This window comes from Passer montanus, unplaced genomic scaffold (genome assembly GCF_014805655.1).
Source record: "Passer montanus isolate IOZ18808 unplaced genomic scaffold, ASM1480565v1 scaffold25, whole genome shotgun sequence".
In the NCBI taxonomy this organism is placed as follows: Eukaryota; Metazoa; Chordata; class Aves; order Passeriformes; family Passeridae; genus Passer; species Passer montanus.
In genome coordinates this window covers 5567046-5584464 of record NW_024367149.1, presented here as the reverse complement: position 1 = coordinate 5584464, position 17419 = coordinate 5567046, and the positions used below count along the sequence as shown (strand labels likewise).

General features: G+C 42.2%; 1 protein-coding gene across 3 annotated transcripts in view; it reads left to right on the top strand.

Annotated features, from left to right (window-relative positions):
• LOC120503178 (cytosolic carboxypeptidase 6) overlaps positions 1-17419 on the top strand; it is an 882397-nt gene that overhangs the window by 693664 nt on the left and 171314 nt on the right. For all 3 annotated transcript variants that reach the window (XM_039711394.1, XM_039711393.1, XM_039711395.1), the window contains exon 8: positions 5115-5229. In XM_039711394.1, coding sequence (XP_039567328.1) covers positions 5115-5229 — 115 coding nt within the window. The remainder of the gene's footprint in view (positions 1-5114; positions 5230-17419) is intronic.

The window sequence follows — 17419 nt, the reverse complement described above, 5'->3', positions numbered from 1 at the left end:
CCACCATGCTGGGGTGGAGAAGAGAGTCCATCTGTCTTTTTCACGTTTTGTTTTTTTTTGTTTTGGTTGATGAGTTTTTTTCCTGTAGTGTCATGAGATCCAGCAAAGACTGAACAGTTGAGGGCCCTGTTGCTGAAGGAGAAACATTTCCCAGGCAAATGGAGGCACAGTGCTGGCTTGCTGTCATTTATTCTGTGTATTGTACTTGTTTTTTTGAGACAGGATATTGTAACTGCTTGACCATTATCACCTTTTTTTTTCACTATCACATTTAAAAAACCTCTCCAAAAAGCCCAACCCCACATTTTTTGAAACATAACTATAGTGTCACTCACACTGGATTCAGTCTCCTTTAACAGTACATTTCAATAGTTTCATATGAGCATAAGCATTTGGGACTCCTTTACATTTATTTTCCAGTGAATAGATCCCATGGCTGTTAGAGCCCAATTGTCACATTCTCTTTAACCTGCAGGCTGTGGTGAGCTGACTGAAGGGTAGCAGCAGCTACTCAGCATTAGGAAATGGGTCTGAAAACATAAATCACTTCTTTCTTGGCATATACTAGATACAGTGCAGGGTATGTTTGCATTAGCAGTTGCCACATTGCATTAAGATCTGTGCTGATTAGATTTTCACTAATAGGAGCAGGGCAAATGTATTATATAGTTGCACAATTAAATATATTGTCAGACTGAGGGTGAAAGGATGGAGTAATGGAAAAAGCAGTGGATAAGGCTGGCTTTTCTTTGGAAGGAGCAAATGTGGAGAGGTCATGTTAGAGCCAGCAGGAAGTTTAACAGAGTTTAAGGAGGTTGGTTGAGGAAATGTCTTGACAGAACAGTGGAAATGACATGTTATGGAGCAGTGAATGATTAACTTGCTTGAGAAGAACCAGCAGATAATTTGGGCTGGGCAGAAAGATGCCACAGGAACTAACATTGGAGCAGATGAGAGGTGCTGAGTTGCTGAAGGCAGGAGAAATTTGAAAAACTGCATGCAGCCTTGAGAAAGAATAATGATTAGGAAGTGACTCAGAGTAGAAGGGTTTTGGTCCAAATTTAATGCAGTTTAGTGAAACTGGGTTTACCAAGAAATCAGTTTTTTAACAGTCTGACATTTTTAAGTCAATGCTTGCAGTTGGGAGTATTGTTTTCCCTTTTCTTTGTTTTCAATTCTTTCTTCCCTTTTGCTTGCAACTATGAAAATCTCCTTGAAGTTAATGTAAAGACTTTGGTAGATTTTTAGTGGACTATGAATAAGCCTCTTCTTGTGTCATGGCTGAATGCTGATTTCTGAGCTGTTCTGGTTCCAGCCAGCATCTATAATTGCACATTATTATTTGAAATATAAAGATTTTAATTGCTTTCCAGAAAGCTTGAGAGGAAAATAATCCATATTGTTTGGCTTCTTCTAATCAGAGAACGTTTCCACACTGTAATGTGCCTCAGTAGACCCATTCCATCACATTCTCTATTTCATTGTGAAGTCTCTTGAAGAGTTAATATTTTGTAATTTGGCTATTTTCCTTGATCTCCAGCCACAGAGGTTTGTGTTTTTAAATAATGCTTGTCTTATTTTTCATAGCTGACGTGACTGGTTCAGATTGGATTATTTCCTTTGACCCAAACTGGGGCTACAGTTCGAAGATCCAACCAATCTGTGGGCAGCCCTTTTTTTTCTTTAATAGCAGACTAATTGGCAGACCAATTAATCTGCTCATCTGTGAAAAGAAAATTTATGGCAATAAGTAGTTCTATTTCCAGAAGTCATTCTCTAAAGTAACATTACAGTGGCCTTGTTTACTTCATGCCCTGCAACACGATCCAGTGCTTCAACAGTACCACAGGTCAATTAGTGGACAATTTAAGCAATTATTAGCCACTAACAAGGGTGACTGGCATCATTACCCTTCCTGTTTACCAGCAAACTGTTATTTTAATACAAAGATCAACAAATAAATTAGGGCATCTGTTGTATTGCCATGTCTGCCTTGAAGTAAATGATATTAAATGGGCTTTGGTTGCTGCCAAATTCTTAACCCTGGCCTAATGAGATACACTGATATGTCTCTTGCTGATTACAGGAGCTGTAAAATTTAGTTTGTATTGATTTATTAACAGGAGGACGAAGTTCTCGGCAATGGTATTTTTTGTTTAATACTCTGATATCTGTCTTTTTATTTTAAATATTATTGATCCAGAATATTCAGACAGTCCAGAACTATTGGGTTCCTCTGAAAAACAAAGCTATTTCCTAGTTGTTTTTATTATTTAGATACTTACAATAATTATAGGGTGAGGTTTGTCTATGTAAATGTATGCTTTTGTCTCATGTTTTTCTCATGCTCCTTAGAAATTCCTCTTCCAGGTTAGAATTCTGAGAGTTCTTTTCAACACTTCCTTGGTATTTTTACAATGGGGTAAGGCTTCTTCAGGCTTAACTGACAGTCTGCTAAGTAAGAAAATCCAGTAAATCTCCTTTTGATGGGAAGCTTGGCTGCAGCAGCCCGAGCAGACTGGGATGCCTGGGGAGATGCTGGGTCATGTTTGACACCAAGATCTCGGCGCCCAAGATCCTTTAGGTGGGTGCAGCAGTGAATCAGGCACAGCAGACCCTCACCCACTGCATGTTCATGTGCAGCCTTCCACACCACTGCATGTTCTTTCCTGGGGAATAGTAACTGCCTGCTGAAGCTGAGAACTGCAGCTTCCAGCTGCCAAGATGCTGCTGCCAAGCTGTGAGCGAGGCTGCAGCAGTACCAGGGGGGAAATGAGCAGAGCTGGACAAGCCCCTCCACCGGCACCATGACAGCCACAGCAAAGCCCTGAGAGTCTGGGCTCTTGTGTCACCCCCTGAAAGAAAAGCAGTCCTGTTGCCCCTGAGGTATTCCCAGTCCTCCCTGCTGCCTGAGGAGCTGTGGATGTTCCTGCCTGCTGTGCTGCCAGGGCCTTTGCTGAGGCAATGATCCACAATGCACAGAATGCAATATTTGTGCTGGTTTCATTTCCACTTGAAGGGTCTTATCTAACCTGGGATAAAACTTGCTCTGGACACACTGATTTCTGAATAACTCCTTCAAGTGTTTCAGAAAACACAAATGATGTGATGTTTGAGTCTAGTTGAGTCAAGTTGCAAGCTCTTCAAAACTAAAACCAGCACAGAGTCTTGAGAAACCCAGGACTAAGTGAGGGCTTGTTTCTCTTTAAGTTATTTTGAGCCCTCCAGGTGTGAGTACTGTGGATTATGTTTCAGACACTGTCAGGAAACAGTCAGAGCAGCAGTTTAACATAGCTAAGCTTTTTGTGTTTGCATACAGTTAGGAAATCTGGTTATTCAGGATCCAACTGTGTCCCCATAGTTCCTTCATGTTCTTGCTGTTGGATAATGAACAAAAGTCACAACAACAGCCAAAAACCAGATCGATGTTCAGTTTCCTTCATTGAGAGGAGGTAATTGCAGGAACATTTCCTGAGAAATACAATTATGTATATGCTAATTTGCCTCAGAAATTCAGGTTTAGTTCCTTCACGAGTGGAGACCTGGTTACAGAAAGTTTCTCTCTCCTCTTCAGGATTAGGCACTGAGATATGAGAAAGTTGCTGATGTTTAGAGTCAACTATATCTTGATCATCTCAGACATTTCAGAAGCCTCATTTTTCTCCTTGTGCCTCAGAAAATTAGAATTTATTCCAACAGCAGGCTAGGCTCAGAATTTCTGGTATTTGAAATACAAAGTGGGCCTTAAGAAATTAGCTAAATGAAGGAGTCATGCAGAATGTGAGATTTTGGTTTCATCTTTAATACGTGTTTCAGCCAAGCTGTAAACAAATGTGTTTAACCTGGCACAAACATGGGGTTTAGGGGCTTTTTTTCATATCCTGATTGAATCACAAAAAATCAGGTCTGAAGTCAGCTAGTTAGCCCAGGCCATCCCTTCTATGCTGAATTATTGCTTGTTATAGCTATTCCCTGAGGTTTTACCCTGTCCAGTGTTAAATGTTTCTGATGATGGGATTCCACTCTTACCCTGGAGAGACAATTCCACACTCTAATAGAGCTCACCATTACTGAAATTTTACTGATGAGCAGCCTTAATTTTTCTCTGCTTAATTTTATCCTGTTACTAGACCGTAGTGATTGATTTATTCTGGGGAAATTCAGTAAATGGTTCCTGCTTCACAGGATGGACCTTACAATAAATAGCAAATTGTCATGACCTATCTGTGGGTGTCCTGAGATTACACAGGAACTCAATTTATCTCAACATTAATTCCCTGGAAGCTATTTCTGTCAGTACCAACTCAGCGGAGGGATGAGCAGTGAATTTAGCTGTCGGATTCCTGTCTCCTGCCCCAGCACCAGCCCTGGCCTGAGGCAATGATGAGGCCAAGAGGAAGGAGTTCCTGCAGGCTCTGGTGCTGTGAGGTGCCCAAAGGAAAGGCATTTAAGTTCTGCTTCCCCACCACTTGCCTGGGTTCCACGCTAAAGGAGCTGAGGAGGTGGAGTCACTCCTGGTTTTTATGAGTGTAAGAGAATATGACCTCATAAATTCCATAAAATACACAATATTCCTCTGCACATATTATGCAACTCTCCCAATTTTTGTGTGGCATTTTACACCTCTTCATACATGCAGGTGATCTGAAATCTGTGTGCACATGTCATGGCTAGGTCTGGGTGTATGCTGAAAAGAATTTGAGATGGCTCATCTCAACAAATTTCCACTCACAAAATGAGCTCTGTGCAGGCTGGGTGTGAGGGGTATCTTCATTTCTCCTTTATGAGCAGAAAGGTTCTGTTCCTGTGGCTTAGCTGATGAGCAGTAACTTCTCCCTCTGTGGAAACTCGACAGTGTCTGATTATGCAGCTGTGGTGTACTTGCATTATGAGGACAGATTCAGTTTTTTTTCCTTAAAGTTCTTGGAGTTTTAAGGAGGTGGCAGGTGCTATGTGATTGCAAGTGGTTTGTCCTGTTGGAAGCAGGAGCAGTGCCAGGAACCAGGAGGAATCATCATTCTAATATTTTATATGTGAAATTTCAAGTAGTATCTGGAAATCACTGATGTCACGGACACCCCTCTTCAAACTCCTTTTAAAATTTTTTTCCTCAGGTATAATTGATTTCCTCGTGAGCCACCATCCAATTGCCAAAGTACTGAGAGACCACCTGGTGTTCAAGATTGCTCCCATGCTCAATCCTGATGGAGTTTACCTAGGAAATTACAGGTATGGTGTGGGGAATTAACCCAAGTATTGTTATATTTGCCTTGCACACTTTGCACTGTTTTGTCATTCAATCTTACATGGCTTGTTTCAATTCATTCCTCTTCAACTGGAGATTCTTATGTGACCATGTGCTTCCTGAAATTCCCACCTAGGAAAGGGGAAAATAGGGAATTTGTTTGTTTCAGGAGGTAGAGAGCAACTCCCCAAGACAGCAGGGTATCTGCTCTACAGGCCTCCTCTGAGTGTGGGAGTTAATGTCAGCTTACAGTTAGACCTTAGCTGTGTTTCATAAATGCACTCATTATGCTGCTCATCAGCCTCTATGTAAATGTGTCAGTCAATCAGAGCTCCCTTAAACTACCCAGATCATCCATTAAAGTCACAGATTTCACTCTGTTATTGTACTGTAATAGATAGGGATACATGGAATGGAATAATCATTCCACCCTATGCTAATTTTGCTCCATTTCAGTGTTTGAATTACTACTTTACCACCTCCTCTGTTGAGATCGTATTCAGATAATCTTTTGTTTTCCCTAAAATTGTTTGCTCTTAATGCATTTATTTACAAAATAAATGTGCTGCTGGAGGTGATAATGAAAAGCAGTTGATTAGCTGATGATTTGTTTGTGGGGGCAATTACATGTACCACACAGTTCTCTGGAGAAGCCCCTGAGAAATGAAATATACTGCATGTGGTTTTGCTTACAGTGCAAGACTAAATAACACAATTCACTTTGTAGCCAGGCTACCTTGAGCTTTGATCTAATTAGGTTTTGCATTGCTAAGCAGAGTAAGGCTGGGTTATTCTATGGGTGAGGAGACCACTGAGGAGGAAGATAGAAGGTGCAGAAAATGGGGCTGCTGGCAGCTCTTTGTTGAGGAAACAGCCTCAAGTTGTGCCAGGGGAGTTTTAGATTAAGTATTAGGAAAAAAAAATCTTTACTGAAAGGGTGGTCAGGCACTGGAACAGGCTGCCCAAGGCAGTGGTGGAATCATTGTCCCTGGAAGTGATAAAAAAATGTGTGGGTTGGTGCTTAGGGACATGGATTAGCAGTGCTGGGTTATGGCTGGACTCAGTGGCTTTAGAGGTCTTTCCCAGCATTTATGATCTTGTGATCTGTGCTCCTTATCTCTCCTTTTCTTTGCTCACTGTTAAGCTGAAGCAGCAGGGAGTTGTGGGGGTGATTTCCACAGTGTTTCTGGGTGTCCTGAGTGAAACTTCCCAGAACAGGAGGTGTCCTTCCAGCTGCAGTGATCCTCACCCAGATCTTGGCAAATCCCAAATCAGACAGTGATGCTGCAGTGGTGGCATCAGACAGCACCAGGAATTTATCAGAATGTGTCACTAAACAGGAATAAGGCCCCAAAATGGCTCTAGAATCTGGTACTACATCACTTGCCTTTCTTCCAGGTTCCTTGCACATAAGCAAACTGCAGCTGCAATTAAGCAGCTTTTGTTTTCCCCCTAAGGTCACTTGCCCTGTAGGGTTTTTCCCCTGCTCTGTTATTTATAGTTTTTGAGAGACATGCAGCTTTTTATAGGCATTCATATGGCTCAGAACTTGAAAAGCCTTTTGGGAAGCCAGGTATGTGAAGGTATGAGAAGGGCATGTGAATTAATTTGGAATTGCTGAGCTTGATGGTGTTCTCTTGGTTTCACTTTCCATGATATGCACGATTTTCAACCCCCCTGAAGTAAAGAGAATTTTAATGAGCTAGTTGAAAAAAACCATTTTACTTTCTTGCAATTCTTCATTGTATTTACAAATGGCCTAATGTAACTAATAACTTAAAAATTAGGATAATAAGGAAAATGCTACCTGTTATCTTGAGAAGAATATTAAAAAGCCTAGTAATGTGCCAGCATTGCAGTTAACTAATGCTGAGTGAATAATTTGCAGCAGACACTTTATTTCCTGCTCATACAAAATCCACAAGCACATCACAATTTATTTACTTGAATTTACTGGATGAATGTCTAAAAAAATCTCTAAGGATCACTTGCTTGTATTTGAAAATTTAACTCTGAGACTTCTCAGTGATAGGCTAGATAACTCTGCTTCATCTCTTTTGGTCTTTGTTCAGATTAGCACATAAATAGGACTTTCAGAAGTTTTCCACATAGTGGGGTTTAACACAGATCTGTTGGCTGGGGATAACTCCCTGCTTTTGCAAACAGGGGTGCCACATACAGCAAGAGCAGTTTTAGGCATTTGAACTTCCTGTTATCTCCCTCCTTCTCAAAGCAGCAGCTGGTGACTATTTCTTTGGTTCATTGGAGGTTCACATTCAGACTATGCAAGCTAAGATAATGAAATGGGTAATTAAACCTCATGCTTGAGTTTGTAAATTGATCTCCTGCCAGTGTGGGAGAGGATTTTCTTTTACCCCACCAGTGCACAGCCTTGCACAACTGGCAAAGTGCACTGTTGGATGCACTTGGCTGTCCTCTGGAATGCCAGGCACAGTGGGCACCATGAGGAGCCTGAGAGTGTCAGCAGCTCTGGGAGATGGGATGGGATGGGATGGGATGGGATGGGATGGGATGGGATGGGATGGGATGGGATGGGATGGGATGGGATGGACTTGTTCTCCTGGCACCAGGACAGGAACCAACCACTCACCAAGCCAGGGTGATATGGTAACAGCTGGCTGGGGAGATTTTCTTCATTGCCATTTTTGGGGATGCAGGACTGACTGAGGGTGTGAGTCCTGTGCTCTCATCCAAAATCCTCCTTCCTTTGCTGTTGTGAACTGAGGTTTAGGAGTTTAAGCCACATTTGCAATGCTGCCACAAAGAATTGCCTGTTTTACACAACTTGCTCATTCTCAAGAGAACAGGCAAAATGGGTTGTGACTCTGACTTGGATGTGGTGAAATTCTCATCACCAGCAACAAGTGAGTTTGGGACTGCAACTATAAAGCACAGACTCACCTGTGAGGAAAGCTGTTTATATGTTGCACGTGTATTCAGGTGGCTCTAAAAGAAATGGTCATGGAAATGAATGTCATGTCAGAGCTCAGTGTATCAGGATGCATGGAAATGGGATGCTAAACTTTACTGATTTATTCAAGTATATGCAAGAGTTTAAGAATTTTTATTCCTATACAATTAGGAATGAAAAGACAAGGTGCCTTGTGGGATGTACAGGGCAGATTAAGCAGCTCCTTTAATTCAGAATGTTTAGGAAGTCTATAAACAATTGGAACACAAGGTTTGTAGGCTTTGTTTGGTTTTGTTTTTTAAACAGTTTTTTCAGTGGAAAAACTACTCTCCAAGTCCTTTTCTTGCTGCATGATTTTACCCAGCTCCTGAAATACAGAATAATGACAGGTACCTGCTGTTTGCTGTGGCCAAGGATGTAGAGTCTTTTCCAGAACAGGAAGACAGGCTTCTCCCTTTTCTTGAAGTCTTTAAACCTGGTGTCAGTCTTTTCCAGAACAGGAAGACAGGCTTCTTAAACCTGGTGTCTTTACACTTCTAAGTGTAGCTGGCTTTGTAGTTACAGTGTATGGATGATGTTATGCTGCATGGGCTTGTTAATTAAATTGCCCAGGAAGATGCCATTGTTTGACCCAGCTAAAAGAGAGTCTTCAGCATAATTTTCCCTCTTTTATAGCTGGCAACTTGTCCTCAGCTCTCACCTGCATAGAAAGACTCTTTTTGCTGGGGGTAGTGCATGACTTGAACTTCAGCTTTAGTTTAAAAAAACATGGCACAAAAATAAAAATATTTGTGAGTTTCTCCATAGCACTAATCTCACCCGCTCTGATGGATTAAACTGTGAAACAGCTTTAGGAAATAAAGGAAAACTAGTGCAGTGAAGAGAGATTTCTCAACTTTTCTCCCTCTATTTGCAGCACAGCATTATCATATTGCCATCCCCAGGGAGGAGGGGGTAGACTAAGGGGAGAAAAAAAGTGTTCTTGATTTAAAAGTCGTGCATCCCCAGGCTTGGCCTGAACTTTCCTTTATCGAGAGCTTGTTCTTAAGCTGGCATTCTGCAGCTGAATGCTGAAATGTGTCCCTGCAGGCGAGATGACTGTACCACACCGTCTCAGATTAGTTCCAATTTGTCAGCCTCACCTTTCAGAGGCAAAATCCTACACTGGCACCAAAAGGGATGTGTTGCTCAGTCTGGGAAGCTCTTCACTGAGGCACCCCAGAAATGCCAGGGCAAGGCAGATGAAATTTCCTGACCGTTCTCTGAAGGCTCTGTCGCATGCCCCAGTGAGTGTTCCCATTCCTTTTCTGTGCTCCTTCTCTGGGGGAGCTGTGACAGTATCAGCCCTCAGTAAATCACAGCCATGAATTAGCTGAAATGTTCTGAAATCCCACCACTGCTGTATCCTTCTAGTCAGAATGTAGGGACTGCAAGAATTTGTGTGAATGGGGAGGAGAGGGCACACACCAATTCCAATCCTTTCTCATTTCACTGTCAACAACAATATTTTTGACCCTTATGTCTTGTTTGTGTAAGATTAACAGAAATTAATTTGGTGGACAGAAAGGAGGCCAGCCCTACCCAGACTGGAAAACCAAATTCACCATAAACAGGGTCAGTGTTCATATGAAAGCTGTGTTGGGTTTCATGTTTTGAGCAAATGGTGTATTTTTGTCTCAGAAATGTAGTTTTGTAAAGACTTAAACAGTTTGTAGAAGGGAGTTGAATATAGCAAACTGTTTCAAGTACAAAAAAAAAACAAAAACAAAGAAAGGCTTGAGAAACATTTTAAATAATTCATACCAGCATTTTATAAAGGACAATCTTATTTCTTTTTTGTTTGTTAATGGCAAGATTTGTTTAACAACTGACCTTTTCTAAACATTCCTTTTGAAAGATCTGAAATATAATCAGAAAACTAGGCTTTGGATCAGGTGAAATATTTCAGATTTATCCCAAACATGTTTTTCTGGACTTTATTTCTGTGACTGAAGAAATAGTAAAAAAATCATGTTCACATGTAATTCATAAAGGTTTTTTAATAGTAAAGGCACATGTAGACTTTATGCAAATTATTTTATTATTTCTGTCCCTTTTGGGGGTACTGGATATGTCAGGTGGTTCTTGCTATCACTTATTCAGTTGTAAGACACAGCTCCACACATGCAGACTATCATTTGTTTGTCTCTTCATTATTTTTCACCCATTTTTCTGGCAGAGAAGGTTTTTTCTCCCCCTTAACTTCATTTAATAGATGTGAAATTCATGCATTTCCTTAAATTGAAAAACAGAGTATCCATCTCAGATGACAAGATGAAGCTCTCAATAGAGTTTATTTTTCCTAATTAGGTGTTTGTCATTGTGTATTCTATATAGCAATGTATAAGTAAACAATCGTGGACCTTTTGAATAAATTTATTGGTTTTATTTATGTTACTGGGCATAAAAAATCTATAATTACCAGGTACAGCAGCAATATAACTGGTATTTAATGACAATTACTTTTTGTTACCATAGAAATGAGTCCAAAGTAGTTACCTATAATTTCTCATTTCCAAACCTCACACATGTTGTATTGCAGTATTACCATAGTAATTGCCTATTAGTCATCATAAAATAAGCAGTTACCCAGAAGATATCAGGATAGTGTGAAATTTCTCATCTTGCTCAAAACTTGCAGCACATGCCACTTCTCGTCTTCCCTTAGTAGGATTTTTGCCTGAATGACAAGAATGTCCCTTGCACTTTAACCCAAGGAAAGGAGGGATGTGGCTGAGAGAGGATTGTGCTCCATAAACACACAGTCAGGAAAAGTGTGCTCCCTGCTTGGAAAACACAGAACTATTTCTCTTTATTGAAAAACAGGGGTTTCTCAAACCCTTGAAATGGAGGTTCATTGCTTGCCATGCATTTCCTATTTATATTTTTTTTCCAATTCAGTTGTGACCAAAGCAGAGGCTGCATGCCTTGGGGAGGTCTGGGAGCCCAGCTCTGTGTGCCAGACCCCACAAGCCCAGATGCACTAATGCAGCCATGGTGCAGGATGCTTCCTGTATTCTCTTCACCTTGCCTGACTTTTAATTAGATTTCATGTTATGGAGGCCAGTGAGTCTCTCTCTGAGCCCACCTAGATCTGATATCAGCTGGGAATGGCCATTTCCTGATTCACCTTCTCCCAGGAGGCTGGAGGAGAGGCATGGCAGAAGCTTTCTCCTCCTCCAGCTCTTGCTTGGCCTTGAGGATGGGTAAGGAATCTTCTCTTCTGTCCTGCCCACATCCAGCATGTCCCAGCTCACGTGTTGTGCCAGGCTGGGGCTCTGGGAAGCAAATTCAGGGGTGGAGGCACAGCTGTGACCCAGGTGTGCTCTGGGCAGCAGCAATGGAAAAGCCCAGGGCACAGCAGAGTTATCTGTGACCCTTTCACCCACCTGGCTTGTGGCATTGCCATTCCTTTCCCATCTGGAAGTGTTCTGTCCATCGTGGCTTTTATTGCCCAGAGAGTGCTGTCACCACAGGACAGCTACAGGGCTCGCTGCTTTGCTCACCATTACTTAAAAAAATCTCCCTTGTAAAAAAAAAAAAAAGTTGTCAACCTTTATCTTAAAACAAATGCTAGGTTTGCAAAAGGGTTCCTATCTATTGCTGTTGAAATGCTCTTTATATTGATGTGGTAACTGCTCATTTAAACCATATTACAGCTCCTGAGTATTTTTCAGTTGCTATTGATGTGACAAATTCTCTTGCACAGAGGACTGCACCAATCAATAGAGTCAGTATATGTGCTTTAACAACAAAGCCACATGCCTTGGGGTTCCAGTTGAATCTGAACGTTTTAGTAGCATTAAATAAAGCTATATTTATTTTGCTTTTGGTGCAAGGAAAAAAAAATCCCAACCCAACCTAATTTAATACAACTTGTTGGAAAGGTTTGAAGGCAGCATTATGGGCCATTTCCACATGTGATGAATACCTAACTAGTGTCAGAGCTGCTATTTTGTTTTTGTAAGCGAATTCTTCTCTTTTAGTTAGATTGATCTGGAGCTACAGAGTAGCCTTTTATTTTTAGACGAGCGGGGAGAGAAGTCATAACAAGAAATACTGAAATCATAGCTTTTTTTATAGCTGCCACTATTCCACTGAGAATGAGACATGATGTCCTTAAAGAGACAGGGCTATTTATTTTCCATTTAAATAGCACCATTTGTGATTATTACCTTTGAGCCATTATGCAGAGAATAAGCACCCAGCTCATGAATCCCAGCCAAGTGAATCAAAGTTTTGTACTAAGTGCCATTTATGTCTGTAAGCTGCTGTAGGAGCCTATTCTTGACCTTCACTGACTTCATTTCTTTTGCATATCTTTATCTTCCAGAATGTATTTGTAATTAACAGGGGTGTTAAAGTCAGTTTGGTTGAAATATTTGTTTCTCTTTTTTTCCTCTCCTGAATAGCTGATCTTAGGCCTGAATAATCCCATCTGGGTTTCTTAGATTTACTTTCAGTTAAGTGACTAAACATATTTGGCTTTCTTCTCTTTTTTTTTAATTTCCTCTATAAATCTGGCTTGTATCTCTGGTGGTTGGAGCTCTTAGTTCTATTCATAGCAGCAAACAAAGGACTGAATTCTCCGGTGATTTTTTTTCTTTGGGTTGACTGCCTTGGTTTTGTGTTTTATTTGGGGTTATATATATTTTTTTAAATTATGTGAATGACTTAGTAAATTTCCTCTCTTAGTAAACTTCTGTGGATCTTTGTTTTGCCTTTGCCTTGACAGAGGGGAGTGTCAGTGCAAAGAGTGGCTTTTGTGTTTTATTTGGGGTTATATATATATATTTTAATTATGTGAATGACTTAGCAAACTTCTTCTCTTAGTAAACTTCTTTGGATCTTTGGATCCAAAGTGGATCTTTATTTTGCTTTTGCCTTGACAGAGGGGAGTGTCAGTGCAGTGGCAAAGGGCAAAGTCCTTTGAGTGCTTCTCCCAAGAGGAGATGACCTGTGATAAGGTGTAGGTGTCACAGTGGGGACAATCCCCATTCCAATTCCTGTTTGTCTCCTCCCTTCCCCCAGATAAGGTTTGTGCTGCCCTGGCTTTGCTGAGCAAAGGGAGGCGCCCAGGAGTGGCACTTGCAATGAGCGCTGTGACTCAGGAGCGCGTGTTGGTTCTGCCTGGCCTTTCTCCCCCTCCTGCCCTTGCCCTGTTTGTTTTCCCTTCTCTAACAGAGTTATGGGCCCAAAACAAAGGTGTGGCTCCTTGCACAAGGCCAGAGCAGCTGGGGAGCTCCGTGGGAGCCCTGCTGGCTTGGAGCTGTGCTTGCCTTGCCAGCAGCATCAGGAGTTCTCCACACACCTGGGAGCACATGGCAGACCCTGAAGTGTTGACGAGGTTGGGACCCATTCCAGCCCTCTGTTCTCCTGCTGAGAAGGAGCTGCATCCATCCCTGAAAATGCCCACAGAGTTGAGACTATAAACAGCAACTCAAGCTCTCCTTGTGCTCTGGTTATTGAGTTGTTGGGTTATTGGGTGTCTGGTTATTTGGTTGTTCCCTGAGTAGACTCCTGCATTCTACCCCATCTTCAGGAGTTACTTTGGAAGATATTTCTCTGTCCTGACTCCTGGTGAGGAGTACACTTCACTGCAGTACTTGGCAGTACTTCCTGAATTCCTGGAGAAGGCTTCAGGGAGATCTTATTGCTGCCTTTCTATACCTCAAGGGGGCTTACAAAAAGATTGGGGGCAGGCTTTTTAGCAGGGCCTGTAGCAACAAAACAAAACAACTGGCAGTGGTTCTAAAATAAAGGAAAGGAGATTCAGATTAGATATAATGAAAAAAAAATGTTCAGGATGAGGGTGGTGAAACACAGGCAGAGGTTGCCCAAAGAGGTGGTAAAAGCCTTGTCCCTGAAAACTTCCAAGGCCAGGCTGGATGAGTTCTGAGCAACCTGGTCCAGTTACAGATCTCCCTGCTCTTTGCAGGGCAGTTGGACTAGACAGCCCTTAAAAGTCTCTTCCAATCTGAACTATTCTATGATCCTGTGACTCTCAGAGAACTGAGACCCCTCTCTCAGCTGGTGCATGGAGCAGAACCAGGCTACTCCTGTGTTTTAGCTTTACAGGTTACACTCCATTGCTTGTTTGTGCCAGCAGGGATTTTCTTGGCAACAATTAAGTGAAAAATGGAAACTGCAAGTCAAGAGGGGGAATTTTTTCCTTAACTCTAGAAATTACCAATTAGAGGTCAAATTCTGCCTCCATGAGAGCACACACAGTTCCTTTTGAGTGAACAGCCTAAAGAGGGAGAGCGAGGAAGGTGTTTTGCCTGTAGAATGTGAACACAGGCATGCCCATCTTGTGATTTGTGTGTATCCCAGTTTCAGACTCTTGCACCCCAGGCAGCATCTCAGAATCTTTTTCAATCTTTTCTCGCTTCCACTGTCCCATTTCAGCAACATCTGTTCACCCACACAGACTCACCAGCTGCCAGGCTGTACAGGGATTAACTTTTCCTGAAGACCTTTCTGGACAGACATCCTGGAATTTTTTGAAGTTGTACCTATTTACACGAGATCACCAGCAACTACTGGTCACTCCCATGATCTCTGCTAGAGCCTATTTCCTTGTAGTCATAATTATTTATAATACAGTTATAATGCTATGCAAAGGAGGGGTTCAGTACTCTAAACTGGGAAAGAAATTATCAACTGGCAATAGAAAAGTCCAATCTTCTATTCCAACTGCTGCTGTGGGGAAGGGGAAATACCATCCAAGCTATTAGGAAAACAATAGCAGCCTAAGGGAATGTTTGTTTAGGTTCCACTTTTGTTGTTTTCTTTTCCTGGGTGACAGCTGTTCTTTTATTTTTTTATTTTTAAAATTGCAGCACTTAAAATGATGGCAGCTTGCTGTTTAATTTATAATATTAGTCCTAAGGGCAGTGTCATGTAATGTCAAAACAATCCTGAGACAAAGCTAAATAATAAGCATTCGTTATCTAAACCAATATTGTATTAATAAAACAAGATTAAAGAATCTGAGGATGTGCATCCCTTCTGAGGAGTGTAGAGGCAGACACCTGCCCAAAGCTCCCACTCATGTCATGGTCAGCACATTAACTCCCAGACACTGTAATCTCTGTATTATTTGGGAGTATCTTGTGAAGTACCTTTACATGTTGTGATGTTTCATTTTCTGTTTGGAGAAGAAATTATTTTGCTTGGCTTAATTCTCAAAATGAAGGTGTCCCAAAAGAAACATGTTTAAATATTGAGTTTAGAGAGCTTGCAAGGCATCAAGCTCCTGAAAACTAGTCCTGGTGCTGATTTGAAAATTTAGGTTGTGATTATAAAGGAAACTTTAGCTACTAGTACACATCCCTTTTCTGCTGAAGCACAGAGAGATGGGAGACTGCTGTTCCACAGCTGCTTTAAGCTCAGGAAAATGTGTTCTGGGTACCCAGAGGGGCACTTCAGCTCTGTTTTCCCTCCTGGCTGTGCATCCGTGCCATCTCCTTTTTGCTAGGACTGGTGCTTGTGTGGCAGTGCTGTGAGCTAGAAAAATACTGATTCCACAGAAAACCAACCTGACAAAACACTTCTCACTTGTCTCCCAGTGCAGCCAGAAAAGTGGGACCCAGACAGAAGAGAGGAATGAGCAGAGAGGGATCCCTTTTTAATGGCAGCTTGGGATTGACATAAAGCAATTCTGAATCTAGAGCATAAATTGTAGGTGGCTGTTCTGCAGTGATTCTGGGGGTCTTGGAAATGAAATACAGTGGCAGCCAGTGATATCTTGGATGGGTTTTGGTGTGTTCAAAAGCAGCCATGCCCATGTGATCTCATTTTTAGGATTATTATTTCCTAACAGCAGCAAATGATTATTTATACTGTTTGGTAATAAATTGGGTGACTTGGCATGTCCATTTAAGAAAACAGGGTCTTTTTAGTGTCAGAAGCTGGAAACGAGCTGTTTCCATGCAACTGTTATACCCCATTATGCACACATGGCAAAAAACTGTCCACAAATCCCTTTTCTCTCTGCTCCCTATAAATGCAGAAGCCATCATAGCTGTGCTGACCTGGCAGAGGGAGCAATTAATCTCATAGCAGATTACTTCCCTGGCGCCAGGCAGAGGGGGGATGTCAGGCTGGGAGGAGGGAGATGTGGCAGCTGATGGCCTTGCCTGGTTGGTGCCTGGGAGCTGGAGGAAGAGCTCTCTGCCAGCATGGAGGAGTTGGGATCAGAAGAGGGATGTGGGGTTTCTGGACATGTAGTGTCCAGACACAAAAGCATTGTGTGTCTCTGCCTGTGTGAGTGGGACAGGGATTGTGGCTCCTTGTCCCCTCCCAGGCTGGGAAGGATGGTGGTCTAGGTGACTTCACATGCATCTCCTCAGTGTTACCCAGCTGCTGGGGGAGAGCAGTGCTGATCTCGGGCTGCACAGATCATAAACCTGCTGCCTCGTGTCTGCCCGTGCCTGGAATGCTAATGCTGCCTCTGCCTCTCCTCACTGCCACAGCCACGGAGCTGACGTGCTGGAGAGATTAGACAATGATAATGGATGGGAAGGGAGTTTTGTCTGTTTCTTTAACCAAAGTAGGAACAGTAAATCCTGTCAGTTTGCAGAGAACAGCTGGATTTCTGAAAACACGGGAATGCTGCTGTGGTGGGTGGGGGTGGGTTTAGCTGCTCCCTCCCTTTATCACTGCCATTCAGACATCCAAATGCTGGGGAAACTGGAGCTTCCCAACACCCAATGCACCATTTATCCTGGGACTCTGCCAGCTCTGTTGGAGCTTGGGAAAGGCTGGCACCTCTTAGGTGCCTCTGCATCATGGCCAGGGAAAGAAAAGGATGCAGGGGCCTTGCCTTTGGTTCTCCAAGTAACAGCTGAGTGAAAGAACATGTTTTTCTTGTTTACAAGACCAAACTCTGCTCATAGAGTAGGCTGAGCTGTGACTTGATTCTCTGCAAAGCAGTGAGTGAGGTGCATCATGGAAGGGCTTACAGTAAGGTTGGGACACCCAAGAACTGAAAGAAGGATGTCACAGAAGTGGCCAAAGCCTCTCAGACTAATTGTATTTTGTATTATTAATAACAAATTTTGTAGATGAGTTTGAATAGAAGTGGGTCAGCAAGGGAGCCTGAATGTTGAGATGGTCAATAATGCCTTGACACTGCTGTGCTGACCAGAAGCCATGATCTTGTCCTGCTATGTGCTATACAAGTATTCATAAGTGATCCT